General features: G+C 35.0%; 1 protein-coding gene across 1 annotated transcript in view; it reads right to left on the reverse strand.

Annotated features, from left to right (window-relative positions):
- Positions 1 to 25,237, reverse strand: part of MARCHF1 (membrane associated ring-CH-type finger 1) — an 83,505-nt gene extending 58,268 nt beyond the window's left edge. The window contains exon 1 of the mRNA XM_041479961.1: positions 25,136 to 25,237. Within this exon, the coding sequence (XP_041335895.1) occupies positions 25,136 to 25,237 (102 nt within the window). The remainder of the gene's footprint in view (positions 1 to 25,135) is intronic.
- Positions 25,238 to 25,646: the final 409 nt, after the last annotated feature.

The raw sequence follows: 25,646 nt of genomic DNA on the forward strand, positions 1-25,646 counted from the left end.
CAGTTTATTTACCTATTTAATAGAGTAAAACATTTACCTGATAATCCACTGAGGTGCTCCCTTTACTGGCACTGAATCAGGCATCTGAGCTGTGCACTGTTCTCCATGACAACAAGCTTGTATATTTGGCAACTAAAAGAACTTAGGTAAATTAAGGTCAATTCACCCTCCTCTCTTACTCCTAGCTACTTTAAAAAGCATAGAGAGTAAATATTGACAAATACAAGAAATGGCTCATGATATTTTTAGCGATGAAAATAACACAAAACAGAGGGCCATTAAAATGTTTTTCAGTTAATTCAATGAATTAATTATAACAAGATTCATATTTATTAAATATACACTTAAAATGTAATCGTCAGCTCTGCTGTAACAACTGCTGTAGAGAAATTTCATAATACAACACTTTTTACTTAGAGTAGACAAAATTCAAAAACTAAACAAAAAAGGTGCTTTCCTCTCAAAGGTTCTTTGCCTTTCCCTTAGTCTTACCTTCGCAAATTCACCTTAGCCACCATGAAAAACTATTTTCTTGCTTACCATTAATCCTTCCATTGCCTTTCCTTCTACTATGATCTAACCTTCCTGTGAAACAGTTTATCAATTAAGCTAATCCAAAAAATCCTAGTTTCATCCTATCCTAAACAGATTTCTTTTTGTTGTTGTTGGAGGTGAGCAAGATTTTTTCATCACAGTATGCTTTGAAAAACTTGGCTGAACATTCCAATACAGTTCTGAACTAACCTGAATTCAGACATCACTTCTGCACGATATTAAGGAGAATCATCATCAGAAACTATATCCACTTAGTAAGTACCTTGCTAATGGGCAGGATAATCAAGAAGAGTGGTTCTCCTTCTCATTCTAATTTAATAGGTCATAGAGAAAAGCACTGTGTAGCACACTAGTAACTCCTTCCTTTCTTAATGTCCTTAACTCACCTAACAAAAGTTTCAGAAAAGTTTATTTAAATACTTCAGCTGCTTTTTTAAAAAGATCTTTGGTGAATTTAGTAAAAATTCCAGCTACACTTTGATAAATGAAACCAGATGCTAAATAGCAATGTGGGAATATAATTTCATATGATGCCAGCAAAGAGGGATGGAGGGGAAAGAGAGAAGAGTCATGCTATGCATGCCTCATGTTGTGACTCTGGAGAATAATTATTCTAAAAATCCTGATGAGTAGATTAGTGCTATAAAATTTCATTAGACACTACACTCAGTATTGTACAGAAAACTGGAAGGAACTGAATGAACAAGCAAGAACCAGACAAAATAAAAATAAAAGCTGATCTTTATTAGTCCTAAAGACCTCTATTGGGCCTAAAAACTTAATTCATAGCCCCACAAGCCCTTAAGATAAAAAGAGATTTCAGAGGAAACATTTAAGGAAGGATATACAGCCTCAGGGGCTTTGGGAAAAGAAAGGGAACTATAAACAATATGGACAAATATTAATTGTCTTTTCAGCCTCTTGCCCCCAAGTATAACTTTGTTTGTGGGAAAGAAAGAGAAGATTAACTCCACATAAAGCAAGGAAAGACCTTCCCATTTTGGTACTGACAAAATCATAATTCAGCCCAACCATAAAATTAAATCATATAACAGTACCTCACAACTTGTTCTGCTGGGAACTGAATTACAGCTCATTAGTCAATCTTCCCTTTCTGGAACTCTTAAGTTTTTCCATCCTTACCCCAGCTGAGTAGCATCTTGACACTGTTAATCAGATCATAACAGAAAATCCTGCATTATGAGAAAGTTATAATATTCCTAAACCAGTTTGCTATGACATCCAGTATGTGCATGGTCTTCCCTTGCTGCTCAGCAATCGAGCCTTATCTTTCCTTGAGCTGAATGCTATTTCCCATTTTGCTACTTTTTCTTTTTCTTTTTTTTTTTTTTTCCCCCAGGCCTTGAAGATTAGGCTCAAACCTCAAAATATAATCTAAATCTTTGTGAGTTGGAATTTCTGAAATCTGGACAAATGTATAGTGCTCTAGAATTTTTGTCTAGTCCTTAATACTGATTTACATGGTCTCATTCCTGTGATTTACTCTCATATTTATCAATCCTCACACTTACAGTTTTGAAGAATATAGATTCTAATCCTGTGGAAGATTTTCCTGAGGAATGTGTAAGAGCACAGCAACCATTTTTCTATAAGTGTTTATTTTGGATGCTATAAATCCCATTTTAAATTACCATATCTAACTTTCAGTATTTGCAATGGTAAAACAAAATAAAGAAACAAACAAAAACTCAACTAGATTTGTACTAGTTTTTTTTTTTTTACTTTTTGTATAATGTAAAGTTTTTTATATCATATAAAGCTCATGGAAGCTCCCTCCTGAACCTTCAGCCTCAGTATCATCGAAAGCAACTAATTTCCAGCTGAAAACTTAATTCTTTACTTGCCTGAACAATTCCTTCTTTTCAAGATGAAAATGGTAATTGCTATTCTTATTACATGACACGTGGTTTAGCACAATAGTCCACAAATAACAATTTTTAACCCAAATTCTTCAATAACCGGTTTCTTTATAAGCCTTTTATTAACTGGCACTAAAAGAAATACACATCCTTTCTGAAAATTATCAGGGAAATGTTATCATTGTGCTAGGCATTGATGAGATCACGACTATAATAGCATGTGCAAGGACATGAACATGAGGAAAATTAATTGAAACTGAACTGGGGGTAGAAATGCTCTATAATCTATAATCACTAGAGAAAGCCAACACTCTTAGAAAGTCTTAAAGAGCTTGACTGGTTTAGATTACCAAAATTATGGCCACAATGGGACAGCTGGTATGTATAAAGGTATAGCTGCAATAGGTAACTAGGGGTGGGACAATTTAAGATAAGCCACAATTTGCACAAAATAAATGGTTTTAAAATATCCACAGAGTAAATTTAGGTAGGACACAGAATATTCTGAATTGCACAATTTCTCAGTAAAAGGAAAAAAAATAGAACTGTTGCCAATAGATCAAAGAATAACATGAAAAATATAACAGCACATGACTGGACTACAAGATGGAGTAAGTCACCTCTAAACATATATTTTATTTTGGAAAGAATGTTTTGTAGCTTTCATTAGAGAGAGTGATTTATTTTCACCAAAAAATTGCTGCTTAGTAGGAAATTTTTCTTTCTAACAATCTGCTTTCCACTAGAAATACAATTTTTTAAAACTTCAAATTATTAACATCAATAAAACATAAATTTTTGTTTCAAATTTGACCAATATGTAGAATAATTAATGGGCTGAGCAATGTTTCCAATGCAAAAATTACCCAGGTTTTGGGTTTGAAATTCATATGAAGCACAAAATGGCACAAGCACTTTACAGCCTTCTGCTCTGAAGCAACTGTGTAAGTACAACCTCTCAGAGCTCAAATTCCATGTTGTTAAAGGACAGCTTATTAAAGATTTTGTGGCTGTAACGTGCAAAATACAGTATAAGTAACACAGTTGCAGCAATTAATGTAAATATCAAAAACCTGGCTCTACATTCCCCTGTTTCAAACACAGAAGCTCAATTTTCAGCTGAAAGCTTAGATACACATTTTTGTTTAACTTGGCAGAAGAGCTCAGTTTTCAGCAAGAAACACACATTTTTTAACACTAGGTATTTTGCTAAGAGCATTCTTCAGGAACACAAGGCAAAATTACATACTCCATCCAAGATGGAAATCTAGTACTACATCAAACCTGAGATTAATAGTTAATTCTTTTATAATTCATTATTTCCTGTCCACTGAATAATCCTTTAGTATCAACAGAACTTACCCCTTTTTTTAGTTAGCCAGTTTCAAAATAATTAACAAACACATATTCCTTGACTCTCTATCTCCTCAGTGTTTTCAAAACCACTCAAGGACCTCATTAGCCTCAGAAAGGATTTGGGTTTCTCTAGCATTTCCCTTTGTTCATCCAAAGGTCATTTCCATTCATTGTTACCTTCTATTTCTCAAACACATTTGTGATTTTTCATTCTGCCTTTCACACACTAAACACTCCAACAGAACTTTATTCATGAATATTCACTCAAATGAACATTTAAAGTTTAGCTACTTTAGCTAGCTAAATATTTATTGCCTTGTACAGCAATTTCCTGTTTAATTTTAAAACTAATTACTAGCATTTGTAATAAATATGCATTTTGTCAATTTTTCTTTAGAATAATTGCCAACAAAACTATTCTTATACAGAAAAATATTTTTATTCAAAATACACTCTATGCCAACCAACCATATCCCAGCTATGACACAACATTTGCACCTTGCAAGATGGTTCCATTAAAATTTTATAACTATGAATCCTTGATTACCTCTTCTTTTGAAAGTGACAGTTAATTCCATTACTTAAATCTTACTCTCAGAAGCTATTATTAAAAGGTATAACAATAAATGAAATTCTGGCCTGCTCTTTTTAAAATACCACCATTTGAGTAAATATAGCCAACTGGACTGACTCCCCAATTTTCATAGTGAATTTTGCATCTTGCTATTACTTTAATACTTTGAAGAAGCACAATTTTCAATTCAACCTATAGGAGAAATTAGGCAGCAAAAACTCGGTAAAGGAGACTTCACTAGAGCACATTCATTCATTAATAAAAAAGATGTATTTTATTTATGGGGAAAAGTTTCTTCTTCCCCTGCAGCACTTCTGTACCTCTCAGATGATTCCACAACTGTCAGCTCAGTTGACATGAAAATACAAACTGTTCCAAAATCTGTACCACTTCATATTCAAATTTCATAAACAATGCAAACACCAAAATACATCGGCTTTGATTTTGTAACACCATGCATTTCACTAGTATATTGATATAAAACATACTAAGTTGCAAGATATGCCATAAACCCTGTACCTTAGGATACTGGTGACTATCTAAACTCTCACCTCTGTTTATTCTATTCAGCTCTGGTAATAGGATATAACACAGGATTTCTTCACTGGATTTCTTCTTTGTTTTGGGTTCAATGATGAGCACTCAATTAAAAAAATTGAAATCCGCCACGCTGTTAGAACTCTAATTGCCCCCAACTTAAACCAGAAATTAAAATAGAAACTCACTTAACTTGTGACACTGGGGCAATGTTATAAGCATCAAAGTTAATTTTACTTTCCAAATCAAAGCATGTCCAGTGGCCAATGCGTCACAGCACTCCTTTAACCCAACAGAATTCCAAAATTACAGTCTCTGACAAATAAACAAGTTCAGCTTATGTCATGTGTTTCAATACCTGCAGCTGACATGACACTGTGATGACTCTGCAGTATGGGATGAGGTAAGAAACTGAAAAAAAAAAAAACCAACCATTTTATTTTTCCCTAAATGAAGGAGATCCAGAAAGGCTGATAATTTTTCTCTTTTTTAGGAGAATCTTGATTACATATCTCTGGAACTGACTCTGCTGATACCTACTGCCTTGCTATGGTGCAGATTGCAATGCAGGACACGTGAAGATTTGTCCATTAGTGCATTATCTCCTCTCTATACTCAGCATTCTGCTTATCTTATCAACCAAATGCAATGGTGCCACCGGTGATTCATTCAGGCTTGATTTACAATACAGAAAATAACATCTAAAATTTCCATTCAATTTGGTAACAACATCAAAGGCTTTAATGCAAATCTACACATGGAGTGTAAAGCTTCAGCTTGAATGATGTGAATTGCTTATTGCTGGTTTCCTTTATTTCACTAGAAAACTGAACCCCGTGATGGGGGCATGGCTAGACAGCCACAAAATTGTTATGAAGCCATTGGAATACTGAAAATACACAAAATAATAGAAAGTACCAGATGATACACTCATGCTCCTGGTGAATGCAGCTACCAGTGCTCGTAGTGAGTCCTGCGCCAGCCCACTGTCAGAAGGTGGAACACAACTTGAAAACTGAGATATATATTTTTAAGTCAATTTCTGTTTAAGGAGAAAAAAAAAATTGTGACCCTGAATATACCCTAACCCCTACTGTAACAGTCTAAGCATGCTTAGAACTACTAAAGTAAGACTATTGCTTTTAAAAGTTAATTTTTATTTCCCTAGTAAACTGAATCTTTATATTTTCCTAGCTTCTTTTTTTGGTAAAAGGTTTTGTTTACCTTCATGCAAAACCATAATTTTTCTTTTTCAAAACTGCCTTTTTGCAAAAATGTACTTAAATCACTCTGTATTTCAATACCTATGCTGACTGAACTTTAAAAAGCCGGATATAATATGGCAAAATTATTTCTTATGTTCATGGATAAATTTGGGAATTTGGGATAATCTTGCTGGTGCCATGGGAGAATTGCAAATTTCCCACTAGATGTAGGCAATGTAAAATTTGTATCTTAGCTTGTTTTCAGCCATTTGAGTAGTGGAAAAGAGAAGCAATGTATAACCAAGTAGTTTATTTAGGGTGTTATTTTTAAACCATTAAAGTATTACATTAACCTCAAGAATTTGATCATATGGCTGGATGCAGCATTACTTGTAATTCAGCGCTGACATTTTAACATACACAAACAACACAGCATATGTTCATATTTAGCAATCTATCAGGAATTAAATGCCTTTTTTTAGCTCACTAAATTACTGGAATTAATAGGCTTTTTATAATCTAATATCTTAATACTACTTCTTTCAGGTATGCACTATGGTTAACAAGAACCTTGACATCTTAACTTGGAATTTATGAAACCTAGCACACTTTGGCATAGTAAACATACAACATAAGAAATTATTAGATAAATATAAAATTATTGACAAATATTTTTTTTAATTAAATACTTACATTTATACATCCTAGTGCCTGTGTGACAGAGAAGAGCAAAAAGCACATTTAACATTGTTCCAAATCTATCAATTCCCAAGCTATTCTGAAAACAGGCTGAATGTTTCAAAAGTGATTGAACACAAAACCAAAGCATCTCACTGCTATTATCCCGCTTAAAACCCTTAGTTTTAAAATATCCTGAGGCTGCTGTTAAAAGACAGCATTTTATTATTTTTCTAAATCACAGAAAATCTCTTCCCTGTGATATTATATTAATTGCTTATGCAAATCTTGCAAACAAGAAAAAAAAAATCATGCCTCTAAGTAGGGCATAATTAAGTTTAAAAGTATGTAAACTAAACAGGTCACCTGCAGCCCCGGATTCAGAAGTAGTCTGACAGTACTCTGCTGCTTTCACATGCAGCCTGCATTCAGTCCTTTCTCCCTGCACAGCTGCACATCATGATCAGCACCCTTTCAGCTTTTCATCACATTAAAATCACATCAAAAATGTTAATTATTGTTTTCCAGTGAGAGAGCTTTCAATGACAGCACGTGACTCCAGTAAAGCCATTGAATATAAAGTTTTCTCCATGTTTGCATGGTAAGTCACCTGTTTGCCTAAATCATGAAGAAAAATGAACGACTACTTCCCATATAAATACGTAAGGTATAAAAATAACTACTTTGAAATGAAACTAAGATGTAGATCAGACTTTGGGAGGTTAAATTCCCAGCAAGTGTTACAGTGCATAGGTATTGCAGAGAGTCTGCAAAAACTACTCTGTCCTATACCAAAAGAAAAATTTGACTTCTAGCTAAGTGTAGCAGGCAATGCCGAAGAACCTAGTTCTCTGTAAGCAATATACAATGCTGAGGCATCTCAGAATCAGGTTGTGTGAGGCACACCAATTGCTTTTGAAACACATATGACTATTCTGCCCTGCTGAATTTACAAATACAAGAAGACAGGATCAGTCTTTTAGTGATGCTTTTTGTACACACATATCATAGAAGATGTGTCTTCAAACAGAATCATGAACCTTTTAGTTTCACCTTTGATTATGCCTGCTGTGAGAGACTCTACTGCCTAAGTACCAAGAACTAGCCTGGGAACAAAATTATTAATTTAACTTCTTCCTGCACGTGTTCAGAGAAAGGTTTACAAGAAGTGATAATCAAGGACAAAGACTCCTCCAGAGATTCTGCCCTAATTCCAAGAACCTTTCTGCCTAAGCATTTTCAAAAACCAAAAAACTCTCGGTTAAATTTTAATCCAAAATCATCCCCCAAACTCATGCAGTACTTTTATACTAAAAAAATTAAAGGGGGAAAAAAAAGTCAGCAGGTTTTATTTACACTGAACTTCCACCTCCTTCCTCAAATCCCTCAACCATCAAGTCAGCAGCCCAGGAAAAGCTGCTGTTCTCTTCCCCCTTGCAAAGAATGGTGGAAGTGACGCAAGCACAGCCTCTATGATGGTGAAACACACACATTTGGGTGGGAATCCAAGATGAACAATCTGACTATTCATCATATCCTGGCCTCTCATTCCTGAAGGGACCAGGCATGGCACCAAGGCTGCAGTGACCAGTGGGATCTGCTGAAACGGAGCAGTTAATGCCACCTGCTACTCCTCCATTCCAATGGATTTTCAGCACCCATCAATTTGCTGACAGATTTCATCCTGCTCTGGTTTTTTGGGAATCCACTGCAGGGAAACCTGAAATTAGGAGCAGTACTCTGCTTGAAATTTTTTGAAGGTATTTCACATTCTTTAAAAAAAAGTCAGGTGTTTCAAAGACACTGAGTTTAATTTCTTTAATTTTGACTGCCAAAGGGGTAGAATGAAAAATTTTGGAGATAGTACCAGTAAGGGACAGTAATTTTTTCTCTGAAAAATTTACACAGTAGCCTCAAAATTGTACAGAAACAGCAAAGACATGCCAGGCCTCAGAGACTCTTAAATATATATTTTTTTAATATGGCCTATGGAAGAGGCATAAAGGACACTCTTTCTAAATCCATGTAAGATTTGACAATTTATTTCAATATGCATCTCAGTAGGAGCCCAGGGATTTCATTAACAATAACAAGCAGTTCATTCTTCACACAATCCAGTAATTAAATCTCGAATTCTGCCAGAGAAATTGGGAAATTTTAGAATTTAATGCTCTATAGATATTAAAAGGAATGCAACTGATGAAAATAATGAAAGTAAATACTTTTATCAGGGACTGCTAAATGCCTTATGTTATCCTCTCTTCAGTTTTGGGAAGCATGCCACAGAAATAGGGATTTGTGTTCTTCTAAAGACATCAGTTACTTTTGAAGGAGACATGACTATTTTTATGTCCGTCTTTTTTAGGGGGAGAGAGACGTAAAGCTCTCCCATTTAAATTTCATTATTGCTTTCTCATGGTTCAACACTTGGAAAAAATCAGAACAATACACAACAATTCCAACAGCAGCACAATATTTGACTTTTAGGAGCACAGTGAATAAAATCAACCTCTGACATACTGAAGAATCTTTTGATACCAAAATACAAAGTATGCCTTATTTTGTATCATCCTCAGCCTCATATGAAAATATTATGCTTGTAGCTATAGCAAGAATTAAACTTAATATGAATTACAAACATATTTGCATGCCACTTCATATTTTATACTCCGATGTGTTTGTTTGAAAGCTCTATTAACTACTCAGTATAAGAAGAGGCAAAGTAATGTCACTGCTGTCCAGGAATTGAGTGATGAATGGTGAAGTCTCATGATTAGCATTTTTAAAACAAGGCACCTGAAAAACATAAATTAAAAACTACACAACAAAATTTTCTAGGAAAAAAGAAAAGAAATCTTAACAGCAGAGGAGCAATCTGTTTTGCAGACCTACATTTTTGCTCCTTGCAGATCTCCAAAATACTAGGTTGTCTTATTATTGATTAGGCCCAGGTTGGCTTATTCCACAAGATCTGGCAAGATCACAGCTCATGGCAGTATGAAAGGTTAATTTCCTCTGTTAATGTGCTCATTGCTACTGCATGGAGAGAGACAAATGGAATAGGGAAAAGGAATTTAAAAAAAAATAAGATTAAAGTACTTCCAGCAGGTCCAAGTATATTTAGCTTTTCTCATCCCTCAATTCACATGCACATATATATTTTAGAGACACTCTTTAAACAAAACATGGCTAAGGATTATTGTTATGAACATGGTTACGTACCTTATCCATTGAAAAAGATGCCTTTGTACAGCACCAAAATGAACATTTGGTTAGATTTCTCATCTCAGCTCACCAAGTATATGATTACCATCTTGCAACCAAGAGGACTACTCAGGTAGAAAGAGCTGGGTGCTCTATCAAAATCAGTCATGTATCTTTAATTACCTAACCTTCTACAGCAGATTTTCAGGCATGAAACTGGTTTTGCCCAAATCTATTCTAATCTGAAAATTAGACAAGAATTTTCAAATCAGAACAAAAATATTTCTAATGTTTAGTATTTAAGCTTTGATTGCAAGTGAGACTCATTTAAAAATGTATTCATCTTACAAACATCATATGTGTGACTAAATTTCTTGAAAAATTATACACAGTTGATAAAATAGTATAAAATTGTGTTTAAAATCTTCCCCTCCTCCCACAAAGATATCTGTGCTGTCCATTACTGAAATTTGAAAACCAAGTCCTACAATAATTCCCTCCCAACTGAAAAGATCTTTAGATCTGGTGAAGACAGATGTGCACAGCTGAGACTGGGTGGGGAATGATGAGAAATCAGGAAGGGCAATGTAGAATATTCTGAATGTGACTTTCAAGTTCAAAGTGTTTGAAACGTTTTATTTTTTACTATTTCAAAGAAGAACTTGGAACAATTCTGAAAACCTAAACCTTCACTTCAACTAATTTTTTAAAAACTTTCCTAAGCAAAGGAACTCAACAATGACTCGACTTCTATTAAAAATAAATTTACTTCTTACAACACAAAGCAAAAGTCATGGTTTTGTTCAAAAGGTGAGCTTTACAGAACACAATACCAAAATATGTTTCCAAGAAAAAAGCATTCACATGGATGTCAAAAACAGCTTCACAATTGTGGAGTTTCATCACAGATCTCTCTTGACAGCATAGGTTTTAGTGAGGATTATAAAGCAGTTTCAACTACACTGTTTCCATTAATATAACAATCTCAGGACATCCAAATCCAGAGGCAGTGACTGGAAGGCTATTAGAGAAAACTAATAAGCTTTCTTGAGCAGACATGTTATTCACAGACATCCTGCTGAATCTAATTTTTTTTATATTGTTTTAAAGATAACCTACAGGTCAAATACATGGGCATACATTAAATTTTCACTCCCAGCTTTCTAAATAATGTATTTAAAAAGCTGTCATTTCTTAGTCTTGAGTGTTGGGCTTCATTTAGTATTGGGTCTGAAGGGGAAAGGTATGAACATGTAAACCCCCTGGTTTTCAGCATCACATATATAATTCTCCTCACACACCCCATTTAGAAAAAAAACCAGTAAAATGTATTTTCTCTCCTCATTCTTTCTCATGGCACAGAAAACTTAACAGTAATTTAATTCTCTTGTCTGATGTGGAAATATTCATCATTTCCCAAAGTATTTATAAATTTTATATTATTGAAAAAATAATGCAAATGTTCTGATTTCTTGTTTTATGTAAATAATTATAACAGCAATAACAACAGTAATACCTGAAGCAGCCTGAGGTGGCTAATGGAATAATGTGAAGAAGACTCAGCCAAAAAATCTTGAAGCAGTTACATTTCTGGGTGTCTGCAATCAGTCCAAGGCAAATGGAAGGTTTATGAAATAACTAAAACAGAAACTGCATAACTTTATATCATTCACGTGTGCCACAAGTTACTGATTCTTGGTTTTTTGGTTTTTTTTTTTATAATTTTTAGATTTCAAGGGGTCTAAGCACTAAACCTGAGACTGTGGTAGTGTGCAGAAAGCCCTAAAGAAGTGCTCAGCTTGTTTGAACAGAGATGTCTACACCACCACTGACAAATCTGTGCTAACACAGATGTTATTTCATAGCCAAGCTACAGAATAAATTCAAGGAATTTGGAAAAAAAATAAAATGCTGTAAAACAAAGTAGACACTCTACTGCCTACAGGGAAAACCAGAAGTTACTAAGCTGCACTGGAGAACTGTCTTGCTTTGTTTTTAGCAATACTGAATTAAAGAAATATATTTTGCTGATTATTTTACATAGACCCACAATAGGAGTTTATCCCATGGAGTCTACTCCATCTATCTTTGGTTTTAAATTGTATCTAATAAAATAATGTAGAAAAATACTCAAAGATGCATTACCTCATCTAATTCAAGTAAATACATTAGGTTTTTAAGAGAAGTTCTAACAGATTGTTAAAAATTATATTCACTTTACCAGAAAGCTATTGCTGCAAATCTGCAAGCATGTCGGAAAGCTTTTTAGCTTATTTCTCTGCAGGAGGCAATCTGTATTAAAGCAAAATAAAAAACTCGTAATCAGAAAAATTCAACCTCTCAATTTAGAACAAAGAACATACAGGTCAGGTCTCATCCAACACACTACATTGTTTCAAATGTGAAAAAGTCACTAGGGAACTTGGTTTGATCCCCTACGAGCTAACAGAGAACAGAATTCTCAGACATTCTTCCACCTTTACACATATTTTGAAGAAGGAAGAGTTTATCTGTACCATGCAATTAAAAAGAATGAAAAATAGAACACGAAACCTCCAGACAATGGCCCCTAAAAACAAAATTTCTAATGATACGATCACTAGACGACAGAAAATAAAAGGTTCGAAAAATGAAACAGATTCTTTCCTTGTAGTGAACTTTTTTTTGGATTGTTGTTTAATTAAAGTACATGCTGGACTACAAACCACATTTTAATGCAGACAATTTGCTAGTTCTCTGGAATGCACAGGTGTGCACAGACCCCATTGTGACTGGCCTTTATGCGGTTAATTGCCTCCCAAAAATAAACACGTAGATAGCCAAACCACGTGGAATTTTCCCATGTACAAAACTAAGTTGCTTTCAGTTATTTATTTTTACCTGCAAGAAACCAATTGCTTTACCAACCACTTTGAGCTGAGAATAAATATGCAAAATTGCTACAGAAATGACCAAAGCATTAACTTTTATTACTGTAACCCACATTGTTAAAAACCTACCTCTTTGCAAATGGTTCTTCAAACTCTAAACACCGAGTTGAAAAATCTTTCACATCTGACCTCACTAAGAAAACTCACATAAAAAGATGATTTTTTTTTTCTTTTAAGAAAAGACCATATTTTCAAGATGTTACTGTAGTTGAAATTTCTTGATTCAACTCTATAAATGAAGACATATTACTTGAAAACTTTTTGTCTCTGTTAAACAAAAAACTTTTAGGTCACTTACAGCATTAAAAGAAAGTTTTAATGTTCCACTTCGCAGAATTCTTTGTATTTTAATTACTTTTTGTATCCATGGGACAAACATTTCCAAAAAGCACATCTACATTAATTATGTCATCCTGTATGTTCTCTATTTTGAGAAAGAAACATGATCAAGCAGGAAAAATGAATGTTCCAATTACTAAAGTACAGCAAGAGGAGTGTTTGCGATTCCTGTCAATGATGGTGCACATAAAAACTCAGTTTCCTTAGAACAGACCTTCAAAAACAACAGATTAGTGATAAATATCTCCAAAAAAAAATTTACACTGTATTTTAAACATACTTGCATGCCAAAAGTCTAAGCACCCACAGAACATGAAAACTGCACTTAGCTGGGAGTGACAGCACAACGAATATTCAGCTAATTGATATTGCTTACTACAGAAGCCAAGGTGAACTGTGAATATGGTGTGATAAAGCACTTGGAAGAAAGCACTTTTTTTAGAGAACAAGTGAAGTCAGAGTTGTACAAGACACTTATCCAAGTGGAGTTGACATCGGTCAGTATTCACAACACAGTACTCACTTTTTTTCTTCAATTATCTTCCTCATTCTTTTTTCTCTCTCTTTACATAATAATTTTTAAAAATCCTGTCAGAATCACCCTCTATTTTTCAAAATTCCATGATAGGACCCTGATATCAGTAACATCAACTCTGAAATGCATCACTTCAGATATTCTAAACATACAACTTCTATTGGTTTCCTGAAAGGCAGACCATTTTTTATTGAAATCCCAAAACAATGATTTAAACCCCAAATTTATCTTCACCCATTTGAAAACACCCCTTTTGATTACAGACCAGTATTTTCAGATAGGGAGCACCATTAGACATTTATGGTACTGGGACATTAGCACTTCTTTAAAAATGCATGAGTGTCTTGAACTGGCTATTCACGAGATGAGACCTTCAGCATTTTCTAATCTCAGTTCTAAACAAAATGGCCTTAACCCACAACAGCAACAAAACTGAAGGGAAATCATACTTAGTCTACATAAAATACTCAATTTATCCCATACTGTTGTAGTTCAGTGCACATAATTATTGATGTTTTGACAATTTAGTAATTATTCATGCAATTATAATTCAAATTGATTAATTGAATAGCTCATTTTTCTGCTTTTTGTTTTTATCAGCTGTTATTAACATTTCATAATCATTAATATTTATAGATTACAAAGATTACATGAAGCAATTAACACATTCTGGAATATTATTACCCAGAGAAAACAAACATCAAACACGATTCAATAAACACAAGTTTCCACAATACAAAAATTAATTCAATTATTTCAGCATCAAATAGGTAAAACATTATACATAATATAGATACAGTTTTGATGCACCCCACTACCAACAGAGCATCTTGGGAGCTTTCAGAAGCATTTGCACTGCTGCTGTTGTCTTCCTCTACTGTGAGTTTGTAATTAGATGGAGCAGCATCAATGCACCTCTGCTCAATGACCTCATTACCATAAATTTCACTACACATAAGTTTATTCTCCCTGCCTTCAAATTTACTCAAGTCAGAGCTTGTACTCAAGAGCTTCTCTATGAACTACAAAAGGTGACAAACCTGCAGTTTTGGAGGTTTTCCTTTTGTTTGTTTGGTAGGTTCTTTGTCTAAGGAGGACACAAGTTCAAATTAATGGCCTGTACAGCAAATGAGCTTTATCTACAACCACTTTTTATCCCACAATACACCTTTCCCCTTTATTTACATATTTCTCTAACATAATTATTCCAATGGCTATAGTGAAAATGTCAATTATGGACTGACTGAGAGTAAAGTTTGCCCTACAACAAATACTTCTCTGGGACTTAAGACAATGTGAGGAGCCAAATAATAACCAGAAGAGTAAAATGGGATTGCATGGAATTAATACAATCTTCTATGTCCTTCAATTTTATTTTTTTTCTCTCAGTATTTGTTCCTTCACATTTTTGATTTTTTTTCCTTCCTTTAACACAGGAAAGAAAGGGAGGCAAAACCTTTACAAGCTACCAAATTAATTTCTGTGGAAGGAATAAAAGTTCATAAAAAATGACAATCTGTCATTTTCAATTCAAATATTTTATAGCAAACTACCTTTTCAAAAAAGACATTTTAAAGGGTTTTTTTCATACACAGTTTAGAATCCTAATCTTAAACAAAACCAAAGTCTTTCAAGGACTCCTATTTAATATCTTAGTAAATATTTCCTCTAGAAAGAGGAAAAAATAAACCTACACAGCCAGAAAATCAGAGACAGAAAAAAAGCTAACAAAAATATCATAGGAAATATTTCCATTTCCATTCCAAATTTTGAGTATCACAGACATGGGATTTATGTAACCCCCAACATAAAATCACACAGCAGCCTAAGTCATGTTATCGGCAAGATTATGGTCTTCACCTTCAGCTTAAATTTCCCCTTCTTAACCTTATCCTATTACTCCCATCTCATACTTTATGCAAGGGCCAGGGGGAGGGAATAACAGATTAACCCAGAGGTAATTAGCCTAACAAGGTCACAAGTAGGTTTTTTTTCCTCAGTCAGCAGAGTCAACACAAGAGATTATGGTCAGCATCCACATACAGCCATCTTTGACCACATACCCATGTTAATGAAAGTGATAGGACTGGCATTTCTAAGACAAATATTTGAACACCTCTGAAACTGCAGCAGGGTGCCTGGTTCATCCAGTTATCTCCATCTCCTGTGGATCAAACACTAAACTGCAGCCTCTCTGTTGATTCATCTTGAAAAAAAAAACTAGGTCTTTGCTATACTTTCTCCTCCTTCCTTGTATTAATTACCCAAAGTTATTAAATCCTTCCACTATCAACCAGGATAAGTCTAACACCTTTGTCTCTAGAGGATTGAAACGCCTTACTATTTTAAGTGAAATTTCATCTCAAGTATTCATTAGTTCATATTAATGAGGCTGAAATAATATAGCAGAAATTACTTTCACAAAGTTACATGGAAGTTACATACAACAGAAGTCAGTGCTTTAACCCACACAATAATTATGATTCCTTTCCTCTCCTGCACTTTCTGTTGCCATTTTTTGTTTAAAGGGAACACCACAATTCCAGCTGCAATGGCAAGTGCTCAGTGACACCAACAATACCAAACAGGGACATTGGATTTCAGAGACTTCCCAGACCATATTTTTGGAAGAATCTGCTTATAAAGGTTATATTTTATTTGAAGGTATGATATCACCCCAGACCCTATTCCACCTCAGTTCTCCACAAGAATCACAAAGAAAGGAAAACCACACACATGGCCGATTTCAAGAGGCCCTACTTAATCTTCTATGCTACAGACACCTCTATGTGATAAAAGGAAGAACGATGGAGAGGTGCCATGAGGACTCAGGCTCTCCCTACCCGGGCTAGGTGCTCACATGACAGCCCTGATATGTGCAGGCTCATTATCTGGAGCACAGAGCTGAAATGTGCTGAAATGGAGCCACGACGCTCCGGCACAGCAGCGCAGCAGAAGCACAGCTGCAGAGATGTGCTGCACTGCGTAGCCTCCTGGGACACACAACCAACACCAAACCAATTTAGTGTTGGGAAGACTTTTACTGAGGAGAGCAAATCAGAAGAGTACACCAGGGATGCATCCAGGGCGATACACAGCTCCTTGTAGCTGTTCAACTTTCTTCTTCTTCCAACCCTGTCTGTAACAACATTTATGTACTAATATGAACGCGTGAAATGGCTTCTAGGTGTGCACGTACAACCCTACTTTCCTCTTAAGAATATATTTTGCAATATATTTTGCAGCAATCATTACTTAGCAAACCACTTCAGAGTGAGAATGAATCCTGTTGCAGAAACTTAAATGATTAGGTAAAATTTAAACTAGCAGCGTTGAAAAAAATATATATACACACAATCTTACATGCATATATTCATATATTTGCAAGCATGCAAATGGTATCAGTATAGACTATTTAAACAAATTATGCATACATATTCCTGTTTACAGCACTGAGTTACACAAACTGCAGTAGTCAGCACAGTAGGGAGCTTATCCTTAAGCTGTTGCTGGATCTTATAAATGAAGCAGGATGGGACAACAAAATACCATACAAGTACTAGGGAACCTCAGGAATGAAAATATAAAAAAACCTTGCAATTTAACTTAAGTATTACCTTGAGATTTTTAATAAGATAAAGTGCATTATCATCTTCCACCACCACCTTTTTTCCTTTTTTTTTCCCTAACATGACATGCTTTCATAGCTGTCCTTGCTCGTATTACTCTGGAAATAAATGAATGAGCAGAGATTTCTTTGATGCTTCCTATCATCTTGACTTTCCCACTAGAGTGTATGTGTTCACTTAATGATGGAACTGAAGGCTTCACTGAGTTAGAATGAGAATAACTCAATTTCACCGTATAAAAAACTTAGGTTAATTACTTGGCCCATCTGATTTTCTCATTTTCAAGAACTCATTTGCCAGATAGAAACTAAATGGTGATCTGGCAATTCCTTCTTGTTTCAGTATCTGTAATGCTACATCACACAACCTGGAGTCTTACATACTTTAAATATAAGATTTTTATGAACATATGAAAAATTTATAGAAAAATAATTTATTGAACTTTCAGTCAAAAGTTATGTGAAACAGTCTAATGCAGTCAGACACAGCTCTCATCCTCAAAGCTAAAAAATTAATAGGTGTTAAATTCTACATTGAAATGATGCTCCTTTTCCCTAAGTGAAAGATTAATGACAGCTTCAATTATACAAAAAGGAAACAAATTATGAATCATTTATATGAAATAGATTTGAACCAATCTTGTGAGCACATGTTGCTGTGAGACACAAGATGCATGAAATGTTCTGGGAAAAATAAAGTGTTGAATAGAACCTGTTCAAACAGTTACACCAACATTTAACACATTTTACGTCAATGTGTTCTTACAGTAATTTTATCTAGAGAAAAATATTATACTGCAAATTTTACTGATAATAAATGCAGAAACCTAACAGCTAAAAAGACTGAAATATAATTTGAGTTATAAAGCTAAGTAAAACATGACAGTATAATAATAATAATAATAGTGATAATGACAATATTAAAACCTTCTTGCCTCACTAAATCCAGCACTCAGTTAAGCTTTTCTTTTTTTCCTCTTATATTAAAGTTATTTTTGTGCATACAAATTCAAAGTAGTATTAATTTTCTACGTAGCCTCTGGTTTTTGGTTAGAAAAAGCAAAATGAAAATTCTTTAAGTGAGGACTGTCATTTTAAGCCTGCCATAGGGGAAGTCTAACTGAAATCACTGGTGAAATATGCAAAAACTTGGCTATATCTTTGTCACTCTTAAATAATTGACAATTATTGGGGAGACTTACCCAAAAGCTTTGGCCTACATCTACCCTGCTCTAATTATTTATGTATGCATAGAAAAGGAACACAAATGAGCTCTTAACAACTTTATATCCTTATTATCACATTCATGGTGAGAACGTAGAAGGTGATGGTAACCAAGGTTACAACTGCTAATTGGCTTTAAATGTAAGGAAAATCAACAAGATTGGCCTGGGGTGGCATGGCTCCTGAGGCCACTGCCAGCTTAGGCTGATCCTGTAAATTGTAAAGCAATACATTGCTAAAACAATTGCCCTGCTGGGCAGCATGCTGCACTGTGCTCAAGGGTGTGGAATGCCTACACTACAAGGAGCAGTTTTCATAACTAACATGAACAGATACTTAGGGAAATCATGTAATTTATTATACTGGTGAACAATTCTGCACCTTTTAAAATTACATTTCTCTGCATAATCTCTCTTCCGCAGTTTTACTCGCATGTACACATTGTTTGGCTATTATATTAATGTTACTACTATACTTTTAAAACCAGCATCTATAATGACCTTTTAAGGTATCATGCTGTAGATTTCCTAGCTGGTTCTGCAGCCTCATTCATAAAAACTACTTAATCGTTATAGAAATAAGATGATAATTCAGAAGAAAACAACTCCATATTCTTAGATAATTACTCCTTTCTGACATCTAGTTTTTGAGTTTTAAATTATGTGGTTTTCTTATAACAAATTAAAATACAGATTTTAAACAGCCCATCACTCCCTGTCAGATTAACAGTTCAAGGCTTGCAGTATAAAAGGAAACTTAGATCTACCCTATTTCACAAGATTTTCATCAAGGAATTACATTATCTTTATGAAAATCAGGCAGTCAAACACTTCAGACTCAGATGAATACATCTTTCTTGTTGTGAAATTAAGTTTGGGTATTTAGATAAAATCCCAGATTTAAAGAATGGTTAGGGTTAGACGAGACCTTTAAAGACCATCTAGTGATAAATCATTCTTGCACTACTAGAACTCTCACACAGTTAGCATAACTTAGAGTTAAATCCCAGATACTCACTTTATCATCACTGGAGGAAAACCTGTACTGGAATAGAGTTAAATTTCATCATCACAGCTCTCATGTGGCCACGTTCTCAATTTTTGCAGGAAACACTGTTAATAACTCAGGGTTGTTTCAGTTTTTGCAAGGCTTACATCCAAGAACATTTCTGCTTCTCACCCCACCCCACCAGTGAGGAGACTGGGGTTGCACAGGCAGCTGGGAGGAGACACAGCCAGGCAGGCTGATCCCAACTGACCAAAGGGATAAATCATGTTCTGTGGTGTCATGCTCAGCGTATAAACCTGAAAGGAGGAGAAGGAAGAAGCAGAAACATTCAGAGCGGCATTTTTCTTCCCAAGTAACCAAGTTACTTCCAAAGTTACACATGATGGAACTTGGCTTTCCTGGAGATGGCTGAACACCTGAATGCCCATGGGAAGCAGGGGATAGATCAATTCCTTACTTTGCTTTCAAGTGTGGTTTTTGCCTTGCCTATTAAACTGTCTTTATCTCAACATATGTTTTTTCTCACCTTTCCTCACTGCTTCTCTTCCCCATCCCACTGATCGAGTGAGAAAGCAGCTGTAGGGGGCTGAGCTGTCTGTCAGGGTGAACAGCAAAAAAACCCCCACCCCCCCCCCCCCACACACACTTTTCCTTGTTTAATTATATTTCAGAATGACTATTGACTACTATTCACTTGCTTAGTCAAAATCAGATGTGACAACATGGGACCTACCTGTGTCAAATAGATCATTCATAATCATATTTTACTTTCTCTTGGAGAAGCAGATGGCATCATTTGCTCACATAAAAAGAAATCCTGCCTTAGAGTTAAACCACATGCTTGATCATTTGCCATGACTTCTACATTTCATTTGTATATAGAAACGCAAATTACCTAGTTACTCACCTGACTATACTTCCACATATACTCACCTATAATTCAGGATGGGAATACAACAGGGAAAAGCAGTTTATACTAATGGCTACAATTCAGCACCAAGTACGTGCTCTTGTGCCATTAGCTCCATGTGTTTCACATGATGTACTGAATTAAGGACCAGCCCATGCCCTATGCAGAACAGGCTGCAAATAATAGCTGGGAACATAGGTTATAACAATGCTCAAGTTTTGAACTAGGACCCAGAGAAACACTCTGCAAAACCAGTCGAACATAGAACTGCTTCTAGGCAAATGATTTAATCAATGTTAATACATATTTACGTATTCCCATCAAAATAATTTGAACTCACCACATATACATATGCTTACAGAGTCACAGTACAAATAGATACTGTCAGCACAGACTGATTAATGAAGAAATAATTTCCTTATTTTCAATTATAATCATTATCTTTTCAGAAGACAAAAACCCTGCAAATACTTTTCTTGCATAAAATTATGAGCTTTCAAGATATAGATTCTCATCAAGTAAAGGAAAAAACATTACTATTCTTTCCCCAATTCTGGAAAATATCAGAGAAAGGGAAAAATGAAAAAGATTATTTTGCATATTGCCTGGTGAATAGAAAAGGACAGAAAAGCATTAATAATTTGAATTGATACAGTCCTCATGTATTAAAAGCCAACATAATCTAGCGGTTTGGTCTCAAAACTGAAATAGCAGCTACAAAAAAGTATCAATAAAGTGATGCTAAGTCTATGCAGTATGATAAATGTGTTACTGGACAGACAATGTTACAATTGTTAGGAACAGAAAGCTTGATCTGGAATACTGTGTAAAACTGATCATCCCAGTTCAAACTGGAGCAGGAATAGACAAGACATTTTAAGATACTCCGAAATATGAAAAGATACATGGAAATATGAAAACTATGACAAAAAGGGAAAGTTGTATTACAAGTCTCTCAAAATATGATGAACATTACAAAGGATGGATCTTCAAAGTTTAGAAACAATGCATACAGAAACAAACTGATAATAAATTCAGCTCGATAAAGAGATGATTTCTAGCTATCAGAGAGGCAAAGTAAATTCCAGGTTTATGTTCTACGACACCAAGTTAACTGACTGTATGAAATTGTTTTAAGTATTAAAAAAAAAAATTTACTCACTATGAATCTAAAGCTATCAATACAAACCCTCAAATCCAATAAACTACAATACTAAACAGTACTTTTTGAGAACTTATGCCTCATTTGATGACAGAATGATTCAAAATTTTCAAGGTGTGCTCAAAACCAAGAAGCTAGAGTGCCATCTAAAACTGAATGCAAGGTTTTAATCTTCAAATAAAGTAGACTAAGATGATAAAGTTTGGGGATATTATTACAATTAAGTTGACAACAATAACAGAAAAATGTTCCCAAGACTCCTTAGCTGAATTCTTCTCAAATATTTCAGAATTTATTTGATTTGGATGAAGCTAGAACATCTTAACATGAAATAAAATGAAATGGTGCAACTGCTTTTATTAAACTCTTCAAATACATTCCAGTGTTTTCATGAGTTTAATTCTTCTGTATTTTTTCTCCACTGGTGTTCAGCATTCCATTTCCTTGCTTAATGAACAAAGCAATTTCTTAATGATCATAACCTGCTTCCTGCTCTGTAAGCTCCCTCCTGTTTTTCACAGAGAGCAAAATATTTCTTTCCATAAAAATGGACTGGGAAGCCTGCCACATGAGGAAAGGCTGAGAGAACTGGGTTTGTTCAGCCTACAGAAAGGAATGCTTAGGGGAGATATACATTATCATCGTGTTCCAGTATTTCAAGGGTGGCTACAAAGAAGATGAAGACTCCTTTTACAAGGAGTTAGAAGCAAAAGACAAGTAATGGGTACAAGTTGGGCACACTCAGATTAGACACAAGAGGAAAATGTTTTGCAATGAGAACAATTGAAATAATCTCCGAAGGAAAGGTGCTGGATTCCCCCAACACTGGATATTTTTAAGACTGAGCAAGACATGGTGCTGTGCCATCTTGTCTATATGGTGCTTAAGCCAAGAAAGGTTGGACCACATGATCCTCGAGATTCCTTCCATCCTGGTATTCCAGGATTCTGTGAAAAAATGAATGAGAGTTGATTGCCATATTCAGATAATTTCCCTTCAGAAAGGTGGCATTATGAAATGCCCACTTTAGGCATTCCCATTTTTTGGGACTTTAGTTTTAAATGGAAAGTATTTTTTAATGTCTTCGCTGAAATTCTGAAATAAAGAAGATATTCTGAAGTGTACGCAAAAGCATATGGCAGAGGTAAAAAAAAGATCCAGTCTGCATTCCACTTTGCTTCCTTCCAAACCCAGACTTGTCACTTACAGAATAAGGAAGCAAAGAGCTGGGTCTTCATGACACAGACTCACAGGGGCACAAGACTCATGAAATAAACCCATACTGAGGGAATCAGGTCCACAGAGGAGCTGCAATGCACAGAAAAATTAAATTTAATTCAGAAAGAACGGGCTTGAATAGCTCACCAGAAGTGGCTCTGTACACTTAGAACAATTTGCTATATTCTTTATTTTCTGCTGTTTCATTATTTTTCAGTTTCCAGCACTAAACTCTGTATCTTCACTCAAGACCAGCCAGAAAATATTTCAATATTGAAAAGGTAATGACGACTAAGCAAAATCAAAACTGATTTCAAACAAAATTTCAGATTACAAATGTTCACAAGTGAAATAAGGATTTTCAGTCAACATCCTGCAAGCTGGAAAGACATTGCTAGCAAAAGCTTATACTGAGTATCATTGTCTTCAGACGTGAGGGACAGAAAAAGTCATGGTTTAGAGAGTGGGAAGCAAACAAAATGAAAAGGAAAGCTTGGCAGTCCTCAAGAGACATGACTGCTTTATTTCCTGTTGAGAAGATTATTGTTCTACAGCCAATCATGATACTGAATGACACACAGTATTGTCCCCAGCAGTTTATTTCTCTGGCTTTCTCACATCAACAAAGCAGCAGTCTACATGCAAACTTATTTTTGAACAAGTTTTAATATTAATAGGGTTAAAAGATACTAAGTCTATGGATTCACCAGTTCTGAACTGTATTTCCAGTTCATCATTTCTAAATCCCATCTGGTAGACTGGAATGCTTATCTCATGAATATCAAACCAAATTAAATGTTGAATAGCAGTCAAGCAGAAATCAAAATATGCAAATTTCCAGATATCCCAATTCCTTAATAGCTACCTCCTATTACTATTAATAGCTAAATAGTAAAACCAATTAAATAAAATTTAGAAATAAAATAGCAACAGTAATTAAATGCGGGGATAATATACTTGACATTTTTTTCACAGAATCATTGATTTTTAATTTCCTTTTATTTCTCTGGAAGTATTCTAGAGGAAAGTGAGGTATAACAGTATTCTGGGATATATATAATAAACTATAAAATTTGCAGGTTTTAATGCTGTCTTTTTGCATTCTCTTCTATATCAGAAACTTACATTCTGTATAATTGACCACTGAACATAATAATTTTGCCACATTGATTAGGGGCTTTATTTCACCAAAATTTCAACAGCTTTCAAGCAGACCCCTGTCTCTTCATTTGGACTATCACATTTCTTCAGTAGTTAGGAACAATGATTCACCTTTCAGCTTCGATGTCACCCTGTACATGTTTCAAGAACTGCAGGGCAGTATTTCCTAATCACTCCTGTTTCTCAGGATAGGGAAACACAGTGCCTATTTAACATTCATTAATGAATGGAGCAGGCATATTGAACTGGATATGTTTCAAATATTCAGTCTTGCTGAAGCCTGGAAGTGTCAGTTGAATTCACACAAGCAGGCAAGTAGACAATTTTTGCTCTTAGAGACGGGGCAGTTGGAAGCCTTTACATACAAGTACCAGTTCTTACTCACCTGGCCAGGTCTAGTGATGTAAGTGGCTTTATTTCAATGAACAAAAACTGCGGGATTAGAATTCTTATCAATGAGTAACTTTATTCAGTTTCACATGATACATTTTAACTCCACCATGTAAACTGTCAACTTTACATTGCCTGAACATCTACTCTCAATAGCTTTGCATGCAGAAACTCAACCACCTCTTGCAACAGCATGTTTAATGTATGAAGATAATTTTAAAATCCAGCTGTCTGACAAGTTTAGACACATGATACTTTGTTCCTGTTACAGGCAGGAACAAAGAGTAAATGAGGTGCCTTTAGATAATGTCCTGCTGTATTCATCAGGGACCAAATGCCATTGCATTGATTGGGATCACAAAGAATCTAAGTGACCCATATTGGGTCATCTCCTGCTTAAAGACTTCACCATTGACAAAACATCAATACTTGTTTATAGACACAGCATGCAAGTCAGAATGAACCATGCACAACATAAAAGACCAAAAAAAGCAAACAGAAAGAGTAACCAGATGTTATATCAAAGGGTTTCGCACGTGGAGGAAATGCAAACAATGGGAGACAGTACAACTTTTAAAACAAATTTAACACCTCTCAAGTTCTGAGCATGCCACCATCACGAAATGCAACTTTTCACTCACCAAAGTAGAGTTATGTGAAGCATCACCTGAGACCTCGGGTGTTCTTGTGCTGTTTGGAAGTCTGTGAGGGTTACGAGCTATCGCTTGGCACCAGCCCAACATTTTCTCCTTCCACTTATCCCTTCTCAATTTCTGAAATTCTGAAAATAATTTAGATTCCCTGAAACATTGGCACTTTGAATTCATTGTGTGCATGTCTCTGGATGCATGCCTTTAAAAACAGCTTTTTTAGTTATATCTGAACAAGCTAATGAACATATTTTTAAAAGAACATGTTTTTCTAAATTATTCCAAAGTGCTAAACCATAAAGGTTAGAAAAGAATCATGCATTTTCAGTGCACCTTACATGCATTAATAGTATTTTAGTGTCAGCAAATACAGTGCCTTCTCTCCACGTAAAATCTTCCTGAAGTTGTAACTTTAAAAAGAGTTATTTTAAAGTGATTTTATTACAGAATACCTGAGACTAGCACCATCCCAAAAACCATATAGCATTTGGATACAAACCCC

The sequence above is a fragment of the Pyrgilauda ruficollis genome, unplaced genomic scaffold (assembly GCF_017590135.1).
Source record: "Pyrgilauda ruficollis isolate IOZ18807 unplaced genomic scaffold, ASM1759013v1 scaffold5, whole genome shotgun sequence".
Lineage (NCBI taxonomy): Eukaryota > Metazoa > Chordata > Aves > Passeriformes > Passeridae > Pyrgilauda > Pyrgilauda ruficollis.